At 50.3% G+C, this 20834-nt stretch overlaps 1 protein-coding gene across 2 annotated transcripts; it reads left to right on the top strand.

The window, feature by feature from the left end:
• Positions 1–14536: 14536 nt before the first annotated feature.
• On the top strand, positions 14537–19957 carry LOC101784254 (WD repeat-containing protein 44). Of its 2 annotated transcripts, XM_004976257.3 has the most exons (7): positions 14540–16282; positions 17355–17445; positions 17541–17698; positions 17777–17828; positions 17918–18000; positions 18096–18189; positions 18808–19957. In XM_004976257.3, exons 1-7 carry the CDS (start codon positions 14963–14965, stop codon positions 19359–19361), a joined length of 2352 nt encoding a protein of 783 aa, XP_004976314.1. In that variant the 5' UTR covers positions 14540–14962; the 3' UTR covers positions 19362–19957. The 2 variants fall into 2 exon arrangements, with proteins under 2 accessions (XP_004976313.1, XP_004976314.1); XM_004976256.3 differs by having other exon boundaries at positions 14537–16282; positions 17541–17828.
• The last annotated feature ends 877 nt before the right edge of the window (positions 19958–20834 follow it).

The raw sequence follows: 20834 nt of genomic DNA on the forward strand, positions 1-20834 counted from the left end.
GGCAGCGGGGGAGGAAGAGGGGGCGGGGGAACTCATCCCGGACCGACCCCGAACAATTCTGATGTCCGGTACCACAAGTAGTTCACTGGAAGTACCACGGAGGAACAATGCATTCAAGAGTCTAGTAGCTTACTGGTTTTCCCCATCCTTTGAAACACAGTGATTCTCACATTCACTTCCTAATTTCCTATACATACAAGTACCTATCATATTCGAATAAAGACTTTTGAGAAACTAGGTTAAGAGATCTTGAGATCGATTAAAATCACCATGAATATCTCTCTCTCTCTCTCGACGGACATATCACCTACTGGTGAAAGCTAATAAGACCTTCAAGTAAAATCTTTCACTAAAACTAAAGCAACATAGAGCATCATGCACGGTACTTGGGTAGGTCTTCCTGATGATTACTTCATAATAACTGCATCGTATGTGTACGTACCAGCTAACCAAAGCATATAACTAAGTTATCAGAACAAATGGTCCATGGTCTAGGCATCGTATATATATGCACACAACTGACAAGATCAGCTGGAGCTGGTAGAATCTAGCTAGGGTTCTAGACCTCTATATACTATTTGTATTTGGAATTGAATCATCAAGAAACCATATATATACACTCACAATTTGAATAGTCGCACTCAATGGATTAGCATGGTAAATTTGAAATTCTACGTCTTTGTCAAAGTAAGCTTTCATTAGCCTCATTGCGCGTCTTCTTATCCGAGTCGTCATCGCTAATGCTTGCCATGGGGTGGCGAGATGATGTAACGCAGCAAAGCTTCAAGTAGAACTAGTCCCAGCAGACAGTAAAGCGACAATCTCGATAAAAACAAGATTTTTAATCGAAGGTCGACTGGTTGCGTAACGAATTGGTCCTTGTTGCATGTCTTTTGTGTTGGTTTTTTTTATACGTAGCTATCAACATTTATTTCATATCATATTGTTGACGTCAGATTTCGTCATCAGTAGAATCGGCGTCAAAGAGGGAAGAAATCGAAAGAATACAGTTGGGAATCGGTCAAAAGGTGCTACAGTGTGGAATCGGTCAAGTGGCTTTTGCTTCGCTTCAGGTTCCCAATCGGCAGCCCTTTGCTGATAAGAAATCGCCCGACCAGGAAGGAGGACTAAAGTAGGCCTGTATGGGCCTGGTTAGGTGGAAAGATAAGGTGGAGTTCAGCCCACGAAGCGTGGGGTAGTTAGTTTAACACGGATTGTGCTTGTAGATATTTGTTTTCTGTTTGAATTAGAGATAGAGTCCTACTCGGTTAAGAAAGATTATTTGTACGGGGCTATAAATAGCTACCTTTGTAAATCTGTAAGACATCAATCAATCAATACAACAAGTTACTTTATTCTTCATACTACTTTCAAGCAGGCGACTTCGCCATCGTTTTTTCTTCTCACGAGTTCGTGCGGGTTGGCAGGGCTGCATCATCTTGATCTCCGGCCGATTCTGTAAGTTCCGCTTATCGAGTAACGTCTAGGCTTTAACTTCCGGCGTATCGCTGTCGTTTCGTTTAGATTTATTCACCAGTTATCGATATCAACTAGATTCATAGGTTTTTTACCTGTTTTTCTAGCTTTTATCACCAGTTATCCCGCTAGGAATCGGTAGTATCGGCTTTTATTACCTTCTGTTGTTAGATCCGTTCGTTGCCGATTAGATCTTTTCCTAGTGTTATTTTCATAAGCTTTGTACCGATTGTTTTAGTAGTTTTCTGTCTACAAGGCTATAAGGATCGCGCTCTCTCGTAGCCGGTTACTTTACTACAGTAAATCGGCCGATCTGCCGATTTGTCCTCTCGATCGGAAACTTAGCCGATCGCAGTTACCGAATTTGACACGTGTTCTTCCTTGCCAATCAACAGGTCAGATTGGCTGGCACGCCGCGCGAACCGCACCAGGGCATTCACCCGAACAGGAGCTAAGCAGATTCTCCCGGGTCGTGTGTCGGCCGCTGGACCGATTTCTAGCGCCAACACATATATTATAGTCATTATATATATTCACCTGTGGAATTATTTATTGATGCGAGTGAACAGGAAATTATTGTTGCGGAATCTAACTCGAGAAATTTGTACTCGAAGTGTCGAGGACGTTTGTGCTGGAATACAATAGAGGAACAAGTTGAGATCGACTCTACTGAAATGTTTATTATGTACGTACATGTTTGACCCGGGTATAGCATGACGAAAGAGCTGTGTTTGTTTTGCAGGATCGGCTCTGCAAGCTGTTAACCCACATGATCAAATTGGAATTGATCTCATATATATAGAACTGATCATGGCACATGACTCACACATATGTGCTAGGGACTAATATATTTTAGACTCATTAAATTGACATGTATGATCGTGGTTGGTGACATGGTTCAGGAGTCACACGGATTTCTCCGGAACACAGATGGAATACTTATTACATCTGAAAGTGGAGTCTATTGTCCCTACCCTCTAACCTCATGATGCATTGTGAGCGGCAACACAAATAAGGCAAAGGAATAGAAGGTAGACCGCATAGCCCACAATTTCCTACATTTTGTTGTTCTTCATTGACAACGACTTTGACGTATATATAGTTATTGAAGGATCGAGGGCTGCTTATTCGAATGGAGCTCTTTTAAAGTACACAATATTAGACTATACTACTATTCGAAAAGGATTAGTATAAAAACATCCGACAGTTAAGATTAATTGTATACTACTGAAATCTTTACATGTGATATGGGTAGTATACACGAGTAGTATAGGTAGTATAAGGATATCATGGTAAAAGAACACAAATGACATCACTATAATTTTATTTTTGATACTAACATAAAGTTTAAAAGACTATTTCATTCGAAATATCACCTTTTACAATGTAATAATTACTAAATTATTCATAATAATAACTAGTTAGATTTTACATAAATAATGTACCACTAGGTATTATTGTGTACTGTAAAAGAGCTCTTTGAATGATAGACCTGTTGAAGGCTCTACCAAATCGCTGAGCAATTTTTGGTGCATAAAAGAAGCATAGAGTAGAGAATTCAGTGAAGTGAGGAAAAGCACAGACACATGCCGTTGTGGTTTCTCTGAATCTGTCCTCTCTGTCCTTCGAATTTTGCTGCAAAATGGTTCGTTCGTTCACCACCTGAACTTGCACAGGCGATGCGTTCAGGTTCAGGAGGCAGAGCTCCCGGGTTACCGCTTACAAAGCCGATTCATTTTCTTCGCCAATCGATGTTCAAGAATCAAGACCAATCCGAGAGGGCATAGAAAACTAACATCATATCATCGGATAAACGGAGGTGAAGTGATTAGAATTGGCGTCACCTGTGTGACTTTGGTTGTACGCCAAGCAAGCAAAGTGCGCCATATATATACTTGATTGAAGACACTGGTCACTGAGGATAATTACTCGCCACGGAGAAATGGAGGCGTCTCTGCAGGTCCGAATTGGCTCTAGCTAGCAGAAAATATCTCATGCAGCACTGTCCAAAACAGCCGTCACGCGCTACAAATTTCTAAGACTCGAGGTCTCGAACGCGCCGTCATACCTAACCACACGCACTAGCAAAACGGAGGCAGGAAGAGACTGATTAGCCACTTGATAGCTAGTAGAGTGATATTTTAAAGTTTTTTAGAGTAAAAGTGATACTTTAATTTGCAAGCAAACCTTTTGGTTCTCATCTCTTACAGAACACTAGGGAAATATCTTCTGCTAGCTAGCTCCAGGTCAAAGAAATGGAAACATGCTGCGAGGTCCGGCCGCCGCTGGTCGTCGTCACTACCTGCAGAAAACTCGGCAGCTAATCAGCAGATCCGATGAAAGTTCAGGCAGATGAAACAAGAACCGGTGGGTCTTATATATTTGTCTTGGGCTTTCCCGCTGATGATTGAGAGTAGATGATCTATGCTAGATATGTACCAGCTCGATCGATCCTTCCGTCCTCCGGAAGCAGAAGATATGATCGGCATCATCATATCGCATGGACCGTAAACAATGACTTGGCTTGAACGGCACACGTACGATTGCTGAATACTAATTGCGCAATCACGCAAAATGATAAGGAAATGCGACATCTCATCATGATTTCCCTTTACCTGCAGGGATATCCGCTGAGAGAAGGATCCTGATACCCTCAGTCCCTCAGTTCTCGGAGGCTCGGCTGAAATTCTGTCTGACAAATATGCTTGAACGCATGTTCAAGTACTCTAATTTTTTGTAGACATACAGGTAAATAAATCACCAAAATAAAAGAATGTTTCCTTCATCCCGGCAGCTTGCGGGCCTTGAGATCCGTTGGCTCTAAACAAAAATATGGGCCAGGTTGTGGCGTTTCTCATGGAGCGGGCCTATATATCAAGTCCGTCGAATTGAGCCCGCTACACGAAAGCCACGTCTCCTCCATTACACAGGGTCCAGGAAAGGGCCCGTGTTCCTTATTACTAAAGGCCCATGGAGAAGTATTTCGGGGAAACGGTTTGTCTAGTCTTCTTCTTCCTCCAGGATGTACTAATATGCACATAAAAGGACTTCTTTTGAGCAAGCAACCCACATAAAATACTCCTTCCGGTCATGTAAACTGTAAAGCTAGTAGGAATCCTAAATTATGTTAAAATTTATTTCACGAGAACATATTTCTAGACAAATATAATTCGCGTTTATGAGTTGGAGTATTTTGACATGTGCAAGCAACAGCCCGTCTGCAGAGTGAGTACCCGCAATTTTCTTGTCTACCTAGTATATCTTCTGTTAAATGCACGTGAAGCTTGAGTGTCGAGGAGTCGATAGGTTGCGGCCTTCACGACCATGCAAATCTCCCAAACAAACCGACAGGAAGTATGCCAAACAACGGGCGCCACAGTAGCATGCCATTCATTCCAGTTCCGGTTGTAAATGAACCATACTCCTTGTGTTTCAAATTATAAATCATTCCAACTTTCTTAAAAAGTCAAAACATATCAAGTTTAATCAAATCTATATAAAATACTACTATTTATGATATCATTAGTTTGTTCATTAAATATATTTTCATAGTATATCTATTCGGTGTCATGAATTTTTATAATATTTCATATAATTTTAATTAAATATAAAATAGTTTAATTTTAGAAAATAGAATGAGCTGTAGTTTGGAACGGCTCTGCTCCTCCGCGTCCGCGCGGTGGTGTCACCTCACTCTGGCGGCTGGGGTCGGGTCCAAGTCCAAGCACCACGCGCCGAGCGGCGCTGCCCCTCACCAACCTGCCAATACCCGCGAATCACGACCGGAACCTGTGAACTTTGGACGACATCCCTCCCTGATCTCGCTGCGTCGACGACCTCTGTGGCTCTGCGACCTGAGCCACCCAACCTTAAAAAGGCTAAGCCTACAGCTAACCGACGAACGCGCCTATAGGCTAGCCTAGGATCCTGCCGCTGGGCGCCCTATGAGATCACTGTCCCCTCCCGCAGTTATCTTCGTTTGTCGCCGCCCGTCTGCGAGGAGGAGCAGTCAAGAACAAAGCACGCACAATCATTGAGCTAGCAAACGCAACTGCTCAATCATCTCAACTATGGAGTCACATCCGAGTAACACGGTCCGCACTGCACGATTGACGATTCAATGCACGCATGCGTGGTAGATACGGCTCACTCGGCATGTTTCGCGTCGCCGAAACGCCCGAGGCTCCAGTGCCTACAGTACTCCGTGGTGATCAGAGATGAGCAGGGATACTCTCTGCTTCAATTCCCCTGGCGCAGATGTATCTACACGGCAAGAAATTGCCTGGAACTGATACAAGGGCTCCACGCACGCCTCCACCCTCTTTAGAAATCGACAAACTAGTACTAGTCCAGTAATGATAAATCAAGTCGTATTCCCGGGGCATGCTACTCGGCATGTTTTCACAGTGGCAACCACCATCGGCGCAGCCGGCAAGCCCCGCTCTCTGATTGGGATCAGAACCCTCGCCGGAGCTAGGAGCCTAAGCCTACCCACGTCACGCATCACAAGTCTTGTCTCGCAGCCAGAACAGCCTCGGGCAAACCGAAAAACAGGGTTTTCCAACATACGAGACGCCGTGCATCCGGTGAATAGGGGGGTCGAGTCCCTAGCGAGCACAGCACGGCGCACCAGAAACCTGATTGTCGTTGCGTCCCTACGGACCATCCTAACAAACAGTTAGCAGCGTAGTACTACTCTCAAACAGTTTGGTTTGCAAGCGCGCAATAGTACGACGCAATTGATGCCAGGACAATCTTTCACTTTCAGACTGGCACGGTAGTAGTGTTCCGGAGTCCGTCCGATTTGGTGCGCGTCACTTTCAGGTATCTTTTCTTCATACGCACCTAAAGCTGCACCATCAAAGTATCTGCTTTGTAAGAACCTCGTATACTATACGAGAAGGTTCCTTAAAAAAGCATGCACAGAAAAGAACCGGCCGCGACAGGCAACAGGAGGAGGCCAAATCTGAGTGTACCTAGGATTGCCAACAGTAACATCATGAATTCATGATGCTCGAAACGCTAACACAAGTGGCCGCCAGCCCGCCACAGCGCGCGACGTCGGCAACCGCCAACCGGACATGGGCAACCTGCCCGCCCGCCCGCGGGCGACGCCCACGCCGCCACTGTCGATTCCCCCCATCCGGGTTTGTGCCCATCTCCGCCCCACGCGCCGCTATCACTCGCGATAGTGCAGGAGCGTAGCGGCCGGCAGCGGCGGTTGTGGAGTGGCTTTCGGGGCCCTAAACGCACTGACATGGACGGGCACAGGACAGAACGGTTGGGGATGGGGGAAGATCCCCGGCACGATGCCTCGGCGTCTCTCGAGCGCGCATCGGTCGACACATGATGCCCGAGCGTCGAGCTCGATCGAGGAGTGGGAATGGCGGTGCTCCGTGCTCGTGAGCTCGCTGAACATTATTGCGTGCTTCTCTGTGTTGTTTCTGCTCCACTGTTTGCCCTTTCTGAATTTATGGACGTATTAAGGAGCTGTTGGTCCATGTCCATACATGCCACATGCGCGCCATCATGCGTGTGCGCTTTCGGAACAGGTTGCCTGTTCTAGAATGGACGCAGATGGCCGGACCCCGCGAGTAGTAGCTGGTTGGTTCCGTGGCACGAACAGGTCGAAGAACGCATGCATGAGGCATCCGTCGCTGATCCCAATTATTCGCACGCCGCTTATCAACAGAGGCCTATCGAATGTGGCAAAGCCCTTTTTAAAAGGAGTTTGTTTACGAAACCTTTGTTTCTTTAAAAAAAGGGCTAATCAAACGAGGAAAACATGCACCAATTCGTTTAGTCGCGTAGTAGTAGTTGGCACCAACCATCCAAAACTTGTTCACCAAGTGCCTGTTTGGTTGGACTAAAGTTTAGATCCTATCTTGAATCTAGAGACTAAAGGCTAATAAAGCAAATAAACAAAGATCAAAATATCCCTAATGAATGCATAAAATTCAAGGAATAAGGCAATAATGAAGGGGTGGGGGTGTCCTCCTATATCTTTAACTTTTAGTCATTCCCAAGGAAGTAGTTCTTCATTTAGTCCTTCATTTTGGGAGGTTAGGGATTAAAAGAGATCAGGAATAAACTTTAGTTGCTCGATTTTTCTCGAAGACCATCCATGCAGTGGACCGTACACATATGCGCTACTGTGCTCATGCACCGTTCCTTTTTTTTTTCCTGACACAAATAGGTGGGCTAAAGGCTAAAGCTGGTACATACTAGTACCACGTAGCCCATGGACCGGAACCTACATAAGCTTAAAGACCTGCCAAAAAAATTGGGGTCCGATCTCGTGTATAGAGTCTACTACGTCTAGCGGTCTAGGACCCCAGTTAAAGGCCCTGTTGAGTGCCGCCGCTGGACTCCATCAACCGGACCGGTCCTTGGCGCTAGCTGCTAGGAGTAGTACTGGTCGGATCGGTAGCTGCTCGTGGCTAGCTGATCGACCACTTCTGACCGAGCGCGCGCGTTAATGCGATCGATGCGCACAGCTGCCCGCCGGCGTCGTGGGCGCACCACCTACGCCTATGCCCGGTCCACCGGGAACGGACGGCCTCGCTACAGCAGCGCTCCCATTATTCTCCTCGATGGCTTTTACTCGCGCGCACGCGTGCTCTGGATCGATCCACGGATCTGGCTGGCCTCCCTGCCGTGCCACGCCGCAGAGCCGCAGAGGCCCCATCGCCGCGCGCGGCAGGCAGGGGCCGTGCACGCCCTTGATCGATGCCGTGCGAGTGCGGGCTGAGGAGCCCGCGCCATGCCGCGGAGGCGCGGGCGCGCGACTGTTGGGGGCGCGGCAGTGCCGACTCCGTACCGCTGCTGGGGCGGGCGCTGGCCGATCGATGGGGGCGCGTACGGCGCCCCCGCCCATGCCGTGCCGGATGATCTGATCGCGCAGCGGCGTGGGAGGGGTTTTCGGGATCGGGCGCATGCATGCGCGTGGATCAGGCGAATTATTGGCAGAGTGGTGGCCGGCGGCCGGCCGATGGATGCGTCGTCCGTCCGTCCGTTGTTTCCTGGCCACCCTTTATGAGCGCGGTACGTGATCCTTCGACCGTACAATAATGCGGAGGCGCTCCGTCCGGCCGGCCGGCCCCGGCCCGGGCTAGCCTCTGCGTCCCATGAATCCATGATGTGCCGTGGCGTTGCTCCTTCCTCGAGGATGTACCCGGTTCTGCTCTGACACCGATGTGTAATAGGGCGGCATCACGGAGGAGCGGAGTACCAGTGCTAGTCACCGGTCAGAGGGGATCGATCGACCAGATAGCCGCGGAAAGGTCAGACCCGGCGGTCGTTATGGCCAGAACGAGCATCGGCTGCAAAGAGACAGATCTTCGGTGCGGAAGTCAGAGCCTTTTGAGTTTTGAGCTCCACTGTGGTAAGCACAGTACCGCCGGCCGGCGCGGCAGCGCCTAGCTAGCTGCCGGAGTAAAGTTTCGACGTCCTCCGATCCCACTGCACGTAATGGTGATTCTCACAAAAGCTTGCTTTTAGTGTATGCCAATAGCGAGCCAACTACTCCGACCCTGAGACCCTGAGTACGTAAACACCTGATTGCAAAAAAGCCACCTGTGGCACCTGCCAAGTTTCTGGCAGCTAGCTACAATCGCCCCAACGTGACCAGTTTCTGAAACCACCGCAAACCAGAGTCCAACCACGCCAGGAGAAGTATACGGCGTGCGCGAGCGACGGTCATGTACCTAGTGCCGTGCGTGTCATGCCATGATTCGCGACCCATGATAATGACGTATATCCTCTCCGGCGATTTCGTGTGGTAGCTAGTCGGTCAGCTAACCGCCCGGCAGCAGGTAATAATAATCTACGAAGGATATAAGCGCGCGGTTCAATTTCATCGAGCTGTAAGCGGTCGCTGCCCATAAATATTCCGTTCGTACGCACGCACGGCATCCATCAATAATAGAAGAGCACAATTAAGCCAAGGATCGAGCGAGGCATCGATCGAGCTAGCTCCATCACGCCACCAACCGAGCGCGTCATGCTCTTCCCAGATCCCTTTCGTACGTGCCGTCCTTCCTGCCTCACGGTCCAGCTAATCCCTAGCACACACAAACGCGTGTCCTAGTGTCCCTGTCTCATATCTAAACCCTTCTAGCTCTAGACCTTTTGGCTTTGCACGCCCTCTATAGCTAAAACCCGGACCGCTGATCTTTCCTTTTTGTTTACACACACATGCACGGTTGGTGAAACCGGCAGGCAGGCAGGCAGCTGGCGCGCCGGTGGCCTAGCTAGCAACCGAGCGGCAGGACGTACGGCTGGTGATTGGTAAAGCGCGGTGGTACGAGCGCGTTCATGGCCCGCGACGTCGCCCTCCCGGGGGCTCCCTCCGCGCGCGTCTCCGATCCCTGGCGTGGGCGCGCGCGTGGCCCGGCCGGCTCGAGAGGGCGCGACGAGATCGACCGACGGCGGCCTGTTCCCAGCCGGCCGCGCATGCACACCAGCACATGAGCTAGCACCCTGTCGATCGAGCGACCGCGCCGCCCGCGCGCAAGCGCACGGACCGGCATGCGGCAAGCGGGATGTCCATGGTTCCTGTCGACAAGCCAACACGTCGCGGGGGCGGCTAACCAACGTTCTGCTGGGGGCGGAGGCGAGGCCCATGATTCGGTCGGGCAAACGACGACGAGGGCATCGATTACCAAAGTGACCGGCCGCTTTATCCCTACAGTGATGGAGGCAGGGTGCCTGTTCCGCATGGTGCAATATGCTCGCCCACAGTGGAGCATGGTGTGCATGGTCCCGAGATTCATATCGTTCTTACGTACTCTTGTCTCGCGTAAAATATTGGCGATGCATTGTCCATGCGTAGGTCATCACACGAGATTTTGCTGTGGCGACTGGCGATAGCTCATATAGCTGTTGCCTAAGATGGAGGCTTCACGCTCTACCGCTAGGATACCTCTGCGTCTTAAAGCTTAGGATACCTCTGTTTCTTTTGGTTTTTTCTGTTCTTGTTTACTTATAAACTAATTATTCGCTCGCTTTCTTTCCACACAAAGTGCTGGTAAGCGCACAGCAGAAGGATTACGCGCAGACTGACACTTACAGGCCACGCCAGAAGGATCGCCATCGACAGCAGCGAGCCGGAGCGCCGCCAGCAAGCTTTTCTGTATCCATTGCACCTGGTGATCGAGCGAACGCGCCACGAGCTGGTACAGCGCGCGCACTGACTTGCAATAGCAGGATCGATGCCCCTGCCCGCTCGCGACCGGAGCGTTGGCGGCGACGATGCCTCCCAGCCCCGGGACAATCGAATCGCCGCGGTTCTTCGGCAGGCAGGCACGCCCTGTGCCCGGATCGCCACGTACCCACGTTTCTCTCTGACACTAATGCCTGCTTAGCTCGAAAAATGATTGTCGGACGAATAGCCTTTTCAGACAATGCACTCTCGAAGAGCGCCACTCTGTGGGCGTGCATCGTCGCTGGACACAGTGCTGCCCGCGCACTGTGGCCGTTCTGTTTAGGCTTTGCACTTTCGGAGTTTCTGTCGTCCGCGTTCGGCCGTCGGTGCGCCAGAGGCATTGCTGAGGGATCTGTCGGCTAACCGGATCGGCCCGGTGAACAGCGCCGTACCCTGTGAAAAACGCAGCTTGGACTTTTTTGGCGTTAAAGCACGGGGCGGGCCGCGGGCGGCCCGGTACGGGCGGCTCGCCCAGCAGTCTCAGGAGGGTTTCTCTCTCTCTCACTCACTCACTGAGGTTCATGTGGCGTCTGGGCCAGAAGACTTTTAAACCGCAACCGCCGGGCAGCGGCGCTCGGAGTCCGCAGGGACGACGACGACGGCGACGCGGGGCCACTGTTTGGGGATGGCAACAGGTCACGCGGCAGCCACCTTGGCATGACATGCTTTGCGCGGGTGCGTGCTTCTGTTCCATATGCGCGCGCGTGGCGTGGCGCGGCGCGGCCGGGCCGTGGACCGCGGTAAATCCAGCCATCGGCAGCGTCTGCAGTGATGGGGACACATGTTTTCAGTGGGGCTTTTTTCAGGCTTTTCCAGCCGGTACCACCCTCCGCCTACGCGGGGCTACGGCACTAGGCTTTCCCCAGCCTGCCCCCCTAGCAGGGCTACTACTCCAGTACAAGCCTCTATCTACTTTTGTCAACACGCAAAAGCTGTTAGCAGGAGCAGCAACAGAGTTAGCTGTAAGCTTGTTTCAGTTAAGCACGGCCCTAGCGTTAATGCTGCTTGGACGTAAGCACCCATCTTATCCACTAGCGGCCTTCCCTTGCAATCCTGGGCAAAACTCTTGTTCACGGGTCACCGGGCCAGTGGGATTGGACTGGATTAGATTAATTAGATCTAGTGCGCGCTAAGAATTACGGTCATGTCATCGTCCACCACCTTTAGTTAGTCAAAACCCCCGTGCTCTTAATTTATAGTACGAGATCCCAGGCTAAGAGCTAAAGAGGACTATATTTGTATAGCTAGCACGTTGGAGGGTTGCTTTGCGAGTAATGTATTCTCCAGCATCGTCTTTGTCATCGTCTTTGGCTTTGCTAGTGCTGACTTTGTCGATGAGCACAACTCAGCAAGTATTTTCGTCTGGATGTTGGGAGATCATCAACTTCAGGGATTTGCTTTTTTAAAAAAACATTCAAAAAAAAATTCAGGGATTTGCTTAGAGCAGCAGATTCTGGAGAGAATGCATAATTCAAGGAAAGGAATATAGGGGACAAGGGGTTTTCAATATTCTGGAATGTAGGGGACAAGGGGTTTTCAATATTCTCAGCAGTCTTAACTTGCAGGGAGCTAGCTGTTTATTTGCTAACACGATCTTTGACGTTGAATTCTGTATACAACTACATTTCCCTAATTCGCTAAAATCCTCATGCTCGTTTTTTTTTAACAAGAAAAAAAAAACACACTCGCATTGCAATACTCTGTACCCTGTTTGCTGCTCGGTCCTTTTCTGGACCTGTACAGAAAGGGAGCCGTATCGAGGAAGAGAACATACGAGACAGTATGGGCTGGCTTTGTTGCGCCGCAATAATTCAGCTTTCTACATCTATCGTGCTCGCACCAAACCCATGGACGGTGGATGTGGATTCACCGGAAGGAGACCGCCCCGGTCGGCCATTCCGTGAACAGGAGGCCATACATAGGTGGGCAAAACCGCCACGAACACCGCCATTTGCGTTCACTAACCCTGTTTTCACTTTCACCACGTCGTTTTCCGCCGAGCTGGCTGGACAGACGCTGCGCGCCACGAGTCCACGAGAAGCTAGCTGCTTAATTAGCTCGGGGGCCCTTAACCTGTCAACCAAATCATGTTGGCCATGCTGCCCATGCACGATGAGCAGTAACCAGCGCGTTGGAGACATGGACACGCGCTGTTGTTTTTTCTTTGGCTGGGCGCCGGGGCGTTCCGGGGATCGCCTGTAGAAGAGAGAGGCGTGTCGACCAGACGGCCTCTCTGTACGTACGCCAGTAGTACGGTGCATGTGTATGCATATGGTCCGGAACAGTAATCCTGGGGGATAAACGAGCATCTTTAGCTAGAGCTAGACGGGCTGCAGCAGCTAGAAGCATGGACATCCAGCTGCCCCTAGCTGCTCCGACAGCGCGGGTAATTGCCGCGGGGACCCGGCGCGCGGGGGCGGTGGTCCGCTCGCCTGGCCGCCCGCTGCGGTTCGTCGCCATCTTTTGGGCGCGCAGGCAGGCAGCCGGGCGGTGGTCTTGCGCTTGCGCCCTCGCCCTGCTCTGCTCAATTTGTCGCGCGCGCGCGGCTTGCGCAGTGTGCACCCCCGGCGGCCTGCTGCGCCCGCGCGCCGATCCACCACCCGTCGATCGCGACCCGCGATCGGGAGCGCCAGGGACCGAAGGGACACCAGATGCGTGCGTGCCGCCGCGACCCTGCTGCCCCCGGGACCGCGCGGCGGCAGCTGTACGCTTGCGGGTGCGCGGCACGCGCTTGGGGGTTGGATTGGGGGTGTTCGCTGTTCGGGGTTCGGAGTCAATCGTCGCGTCGTGCCGCGCGGAGCGGGACGGGGACGGGGACGGGGAGGGAGCTGCGGAGCTGGGCGTGTCGCCGCCTGGCGACTTTGGGGTTTTCGCTGGCGAGGGGCTTGAGAGGGACGGGAGGGTAGAGCGGAGGCGCGCGGCGTGCTGGTGCTGCTAGCATCGGATGCCTGCCGGCAGCCCGGCCGCCGCGGGGAGACTTTGGTGGATCTCTTGATGAACTGTTTTGCGCGATGGTCCTGACTCCTGACACGCACACGCCGCATGTGGTGCCAATCTGCTAGCCGTGGCACATGGTGCGGTGCCTGTACATGTGTGTTCTTTAATCTTTACGTGCTTGGGCTCACCGTCTTCTTCTTCTTCTTTTTGGAAAGATTTGGGCTCACCATCTTCATTTTTACGAGTGCGATTGTGCGAACAACCCTTGCACAGAAGAGGCTTCGTTGAAAATCTTCACTCGGATGCTGTCTGACTACGCGGTGTCGCTGTCGTTGTTTCAACTCGCGAAAAATAAAAGAGAAGTCTTTTCCACCTTGCGGAAAATAACAAAGACGACAAATCAAAGCCCGTGGGTGGACAAAAGTACCCGGGTACGAATGACGTCGCCAAACGTCCGATGGCACGAGACCTTCACCAGAGAAGCAGAGACCAGAGAGATGCGATGCGATAGGCATCTTTTTATTCCTTGCAACCGAAAAGTAAAAAGAACCAGGCGCACGGCAGCCAGACGCCTCCTCATCGCCCTCCTTTCGCCTCCCGTACTCACCCCGCTGCGCCGACGCCTGGTGTACACGCCACCTCACCTTAAAAATCCCAAAACACGCCCCCAAATTGATGGCCTTTCCTTTTCTCCCTCCCTCCCTCTCTCTCTAAGAAAAAAAGAAGAAGAAAAAATCGATGGCCTTCCCGGCATGCCCCTGGCACTAATCCACTTCCCCGAAACGGCAGGAGCGGTTACACTTTCCCACTTGTCGCGTCCGAGCACTCCGGCTGATGGCTGGGCCCCGCGGCCGCCGGGATTTTAACTTCCCTTCCCTCCCCTCCCCCACCCCCTTCCCGGCCGAGGACGATTTGTACCGCCTGCCTACCCGACAGTAAACAGTAGCCGCTGGTAAACACCGCCACCACCAACGACGCACGCAGAGGGGGGCAAGGCGCAGCGGGGAGGGGGATGGCATCACCACCGCAATAACAACGACGACGGCACCAGCGCCAACCACCACTTTACGAGGGCAGGCACAGCACAGGCGGGGAGAGGCAGGCGCGCGGCACGGGGCAGGAACCCGTCGCGATTGGCCCGTCCGACGACGAACCGGTCGCGGGCCTCGTGCTCCTGGTGGATCTGACGCCACCCGCCCGCGGGCGCGGTCGCTTTGCTTCCCCCTCAGTCCTCGTCGTCGACGCGTCGTCGACGCGTGCCGCCGGCCGGGCAATTCCCCGCGAGGGGGCGCCGTGCCCATTCGATCTGCTGCCCCGGGCTCGGCTGTCAATGCGGGCGCGGAGATGAGCGCCGGCGGCGGGGAGGAGGAAGAGGAGGAGGAGGAGGTGTTCTACGAGTCGCGGGAACGCGTGCTCTCCTCCTCCGGCTCCTCCACCTCCGCCTCGGACGACGACGACCACGGCCTCCCGCGACGGCGCCGGGACGGGACCGCCTCCGCTGCCGCGGCGGCCGCAGCCGCTCTCGACGTGTGGATGTCCGAACCGGCGCCCGTGCAGGAGCGCCGCCGGAGGCTGCTCCAGATGATGGGGCTCGCCGGGGACCCCGCCCTCGCGCGCCTGGAGATGGGCCGATCGGCCTCCTACGACGGGCCCGTACGACCGGCGGCGGTCTCGCCCATCTCCCGATCCAGATCAGACGGCGCCGCGCCGGTCAAGCCCCCGCTGGGGGGGCGGTCGCGGCAGGCGTCGTCGGGCTCCTCCGAGGCCACGCCCGAGGGGGAGGAGGCCGACCCGAGGTGCCTAATCCGGAACCTCGACGACGGCAGTGAGTTCGTGGTCAAGGAGGAGTTCGAGCTCCGCGAGGTCGGCACGGGCCGGCAGCTCACCATGGAGGAGTTTGTTGACCTCTGCGTCGGCCGCTCGCCCATCGTCCAGGAGCTCATGCGACGCGAGAATGTTGCCAACGCTGGCTCGAACAACGACTCGTCCACCCCCATCCAGAGGTCCAACTCCGACTCCAGCAACGGAGCAACGCGACACCGGCGGCGTAGCAGCTGGCTTCGGAGCATCCGGAACATCGCTGGCTCCATGGTGGTCACCTCCCGCGACCGCCGCAGCAGCGACGAGAAGGACACGTGCTCGGAGAAAGGCGGGCGCCGGTCCAGCTCAGCCACAGATGACAGCCAGGACAGTGCCAGAGCCGTGCACCATGGCCCGGTGCGCGTTAAGGTGCGGCAGTATGGAAAGTCGTACAAGGAGCTCAGTGGTCTGTTCATGAACCAGGAGATACAGGCTCACAATGGGTCCATCTGGAGCATCAGGTTTAGTCCAGATGGCCGGTACCTCGCGAGTGCTGGGGAGGACTGCGTGATCCATGTCTGGGAAGTGTCTGAGTTTGAGAGGAAACGCGAGGAAAATGGGGTGTGCAATCCTTTTGTTGCAATGGTGTGCAACGGTTCGCCAGAGCCAACATTAGCGCTGGCCAGTCTGGATGGGAGCAATTCTGAGAAGAAGCGTCGGGCAAGGTTCTTGGAGAGTCGGAGGTCAGTGAGTTCAGACCAGCTCATGGTGCCAGAACATGTGTTTGCATTGTCAGAAAAGCCGATCCGAACCTTCGTGGGGCATTCAGAAGATGTGCTTGATCTCTGTTGGTCCAAATCTCAGGTAATTCTAGCGTACCCATTTGCTCTGAAGTTGTGTTGGTACTTGATGAGTAACGATGAATGCTGAAATTTAGAAGCATGCCACAAATAGTATAAAGATTATAGACAGTGGTTGCTGAGTCCTTATTGTTTACTCTGGAAGTGTTAATGAAAAAATTGTATGAAGCTTATTATTTCAGCAATCCATCCTTGTGGTAATTGACACCAACCATGTTAGGGCAGAATTATACCTTTGCTCCAAGAACTAACATAGTTTAATGCATTTCCGGTGTAGTGAGCTGCAAAGGCTGAATTAATAACTTGTAATGCATAAATGCAAGTGTGTCTGCTACCTAACTTTAGAGTTCTTCCTCCAAAGTTAATTCTTCCTTGTGTTATGACAGTAATATAGTTTAGGCATTAATGTATGTATTATGTGTTTCACAATACATTATGGACTAGGTTTGTGAACTTCTAGAAATTAGAGATACCTTGCCTCATCATGTGATTTCATCTATCATCTTTGTTCAGTGCTCACAACTTTAGTAACAACATGAAACAGCCAAACAGGCCATATAAACAAGGCACTAATCAGGTTGCATCAAGTGGAGTCTCAATTTATGGTCTCTTAGGGCACACGTTTATCCTTCTTAGTCAGAGTTCAAACAGCTTGTCACTAAGTCACATTGCATCAAGCCATAAGTAGAATACTACTATTTATCAGGTTTTGCAAAATGCAGTTACCCCTCACTGGTCACACTTATTTATGAAGGGGATTACAATTACCGACCGACCAACCAGTTGCCTACAAGAGCACAAATGCATGATTGGGCTTAAGTTAGCAGTTCGAGACATCTATTCCTAGATTTACATTGGCACTCTATGGGCTATACTCCATACCTCTCTACACTGGCTACATATCAGAACTTGTGCTCACCAATAGTGCGTTCATAAATTCATTGCGAACTATGGTTGCTAAAGTTCTGTCAGCTCCTTACAAAACAAATTTGATTGCTATGCTTATCCAGTAGTCCTATGATTCTGCTGTCATTACAAAAATTTCCCAAGTAACACCTTTTTCAAATGCTTTGCAGTACTTACTTTCATCTTCAATGGATAAAACAGTGAAGTTGTGGCATATCTCAAGCACTTCATGTCTGAAAACATTCTCACATAGTGACTACGGTAAGAGTTACCCACCCCTTGCACTATGTAATGTTTCTCAGTTCTCACTCAGCCATCAATATCCTAAATTTTCCTTTGTTGAACTTGTATCCCAGTGACGTGCATCCAGTTCAACCCTGTTGATGATAGATACTTCATTAGTGGTTCACTGGATGAAAAAGTCCGCATATGGAGCACTCAAAACCGTGAGATTGTTGATTGGCGTGATTTGCATGAAATGGTCACTGCTGCTTGCTATACCCCAGATGGGCAGGTTTTAATCATCTATACTTCATTCCTTGATCTAAATATCTTCGTGTTAAGGTCTAACATGTTTCCTTCTTACCTGAAGAGTGCATTAATTGGTTCCCATAAAGGCAGTTGCCATATTTATGATACATCTGGTACCTCTCTCCACCTGTCTCATGATCATCATGTGTCCATGTTTTTTCTTTGGCTTTGATCTTACCTTTTCATTTACTTTTCTGACCAGATAATAGGCTTCTTCAGAAGAAACAAATTGATCTGCAGAATAAGAAAAAGAAGTCCAGTCAGAAGAAAATCACTGGGTTTCAGGTGCTTAGTAGAAACAAATTTGTGTATGCTTTACTAGCACACTAAATTTTTTGTCGTTAGCTCCCTGTCTTACTGAGTAATAGTTTCTTGAATAGTTTCTCCCAGGAAATACTTCAAGGGTCCTTATTACATCTGCAGATTCAAGAATCAGGGTTGCTGATGGCCTAAATCTAGTTCACAAGTACAAAGGTATCAAAATTGAGTCTCGGAACTTTTCTAAGATTAGTAAGCTTATCATATTATAGACCTTTTTTTAAGTCATAGTTTTGTACTGCTACAGTGTTTTCTCTGCTTCTAAGTAGTGATTTATGAGATGAAATTCAAGTTGTACTAATAAGTACCCAGTTATCTGGTTCTTTGCATGTCAACAACCTAATTTCTGGTTGCTCCTCTTAACCTTTTTCTCGAATAGTGCAGGGGAGCTATGTGTCATTTTATTAAGAAGATTTTTGAGCTTTATTAGAATCCCGGTGTCTGTAGTTTGATATGCTTCCTATAGATCCACAGCAATCAAATCATGTAGCGGTCATCTGTTTATCAATAACATATTTCCCTGTTCCGTTGATTGAATCATGTAGCGTTTTCGCATTTCTCCTGTCATCTGCTCGCAACAAAGTGACAAAACTTGTCAGTCTCCACTTTGTTGAGGTGATAGGTCCTCGTGTTCACTTAACATGATAACACAGTTGTATCTGCTCATTGATGGGGGTCCAATATGCATATATTTTTTCCCTGAAGCAATGATGCTTAATTTTCTAGTAGTTTCCAGTACAATGTCTCTTGACTCTTTGTTCTGTTCTCTTTCAGGTTTTCGAAATACTAGCAGCCAAATCGCAGCCTGTTTAGCTGCTAATGGGAGGTATGTGATCTCTGCAAGTGAGGATTCCCATGTGTACATATGGAGAAATGACGATAACCTTGAACAAGGCAGAAGTAAGGGGAATGTTACTGTCACCAATTCCTACGAATATTTCCACTGCCAGGATGTGACAGCCGCTGTTGCTTTGCCATCTGCTGGCTCGGCAATGGTATCCAGAACAAACTCCAGGAAACATGATGAACAGGACTGTGTATCTGAGCATCCTCTGTTGCATGCTGTCCCTGAATTGCAAGATTCCTGTGATTTCCAAGGCCAAAGTGGCAATATCCTAAGCACCAGTTCAAACCACAGTGGTGATAGAGCAACTTGGCCTGAAGAGCTCATGACGGCAACAAAGCAGAGCCCTCGGTCCAGTGCCAGTCTTCCCAGTGGTGCTGGTCAAGCTCCGAGTCGGTCTGCCTGGGGAATGGTAATTGTCACAGCAGGCCGTGGAGGTCAGATCAGAACATTTCAGAATTTTGGGTTTCCTGCTCGAGTATAGTAGCTATGAGGCTGCTGCCTGGACTTGACATCTGCTCTGCAGCAAGCCGGGTGATTTTTGTGTATAGATAGGTGAAAAATTGGGTGATTTGCACAGCAGTCTGGGATTGTATTTTGTTGCTCCTAGGTGCAGCTGCTTGTGGACTTCGACTAACATACGACCTGGCACTCGAGGCACGGCGAATTCGTTTGCCCGGAATTGTACATGAGAATGGGCCCGGGAAGGACGACGGGCGTCAGCCAGTTGGAGCGAGATCTTTGGGATCTTTTGCCACCATCTTTTCATCTGTTTTCTCCATTGAGTCCAGTTTAGCTTTTCTCTTGATGTTTACCCCTTTATTATATATTCTTGTAAGAAGAAATCTCAGTTCTACAGAAATAGAAAAGCAAAAAAGAGTTGCATAGAGTGATGAAATTCGTTGTACTGGTATAGCAGGCTATGTTAATGGTACATGAATATAGGAGTAATAGAGGTTCTAGGAAGAGATGCAAAATTTTTGAGTTCTGAAGCTTTTGGACCTTGCTTCTGGACATGGTTGGCCCGGTGCATTTCTGGTGGGAGTATATCTGGTGTCCAACTGTCGGTTATCCAACAAATTTGTTATCCCCTTTCTGCTTTCGATCATTGCTACATGCTCTTCTCCCGTTGTATCGTGTGGTGTCTGTGCGTTGTATGGAGTCCATTCTTCTTGTGGTTGCTGGGGAAAACTACCCCATTTCTTTGGACTCGAGCTGTTCAAATGTTTCGGCGGCGAGCTCCGATCTTTCTCGCGGTGGAGGCGCGGCCACAGCGGCAAAAGCAATCTCCAGATGAGTTGAAATCCGGCCTCCCACGACTCCGGTCTGCCAGATATTTGGGGATCTGATCGAGATGCCTATCGAAGCTGACGCGAAGACTCATGGTCGTCTCGTAGCAGCATCAGGAACAGCGTTTCGGTGATTCGCTAGATCGTTTGATGTGATGTCAAACAAACAGGCAAAATCAACTGGAATTGGCTAGACGAAGGTAATCAGTGTGATTTCGTTCATGCTTTGCTTTTAGTTGGAAGGTTGCGCGAGGCATATGTATCGTGCAACTTCTTTAAAGAAAAGATAGAAAAAAGGAGGACCGTGCCATTCAGTGCCGATGCTGACGCCTCTGAACTGTATCTTTAGGACCACACAAATAAATTTGTCGGCCTCATCACCGATCCAACCATCCAAGGGTCCACGAGTGCGAACATTTGGTGAGGTGGGCTCTTCTCTTTCGGTAAGGTCAGACGGTTTGGTCAAACACCTTATAAGAAAAAAGAATATATGAAGGGGGAAAAGAGAGAAAGAGTACATCAAAAGAAATCACCATTAGAAGTATAACTAGACATTGAAAGGGTTCTAGTGTGCAAGTACAGCCACTATTTTTGTATAATATCAATAAATCTATAATATCGCTAATTATGAAAAATGTTTTCATGACATATAAGATAATATGTTTTAA

Source organism: Setaria italica, chromosome VII, assembly GCF_000263155.2.
Source record: "Setaria italica strain Yugu1 chromosome VII, Setaria_italica_v2.0, whole genome shotgun sequence".
NCBI classification, from domain to species: domain Eukaryota; kingdom Viridiplantae; phylum Streptophyta; class Magnoliopsida; order Poales; family Poaceae; genus Setaria; species Setaria italica.

What these genes read in the sequence shown, in the direction of transcription:
- LOC101784254 (XM_004976256.3), top strand. Translation starts at nt 14,963, where the DNA reads ATGAGCGCCGGCGGCGGGGAGGAGGAAGAGGAGGAGGAGGAGGTGTTC. An exon ending in ATTCTCACATAGTGACTACG is followed by an intron (nt 17,446 to 17,540) that starts GTAAGAGTTACC and finishes CTTGTATCCCAG; the next exon opens with TGACGTGCATCCAGTTCAAC. An exon ending in CCATATTTATGATACATCTG is followed by an intron (nt 17,829 to 17,917) that starts GTACCTCTCTCC and finishes TTTTCTGACCAG; the next exon opens with ATAATAGGCTTCTTCAGAAG.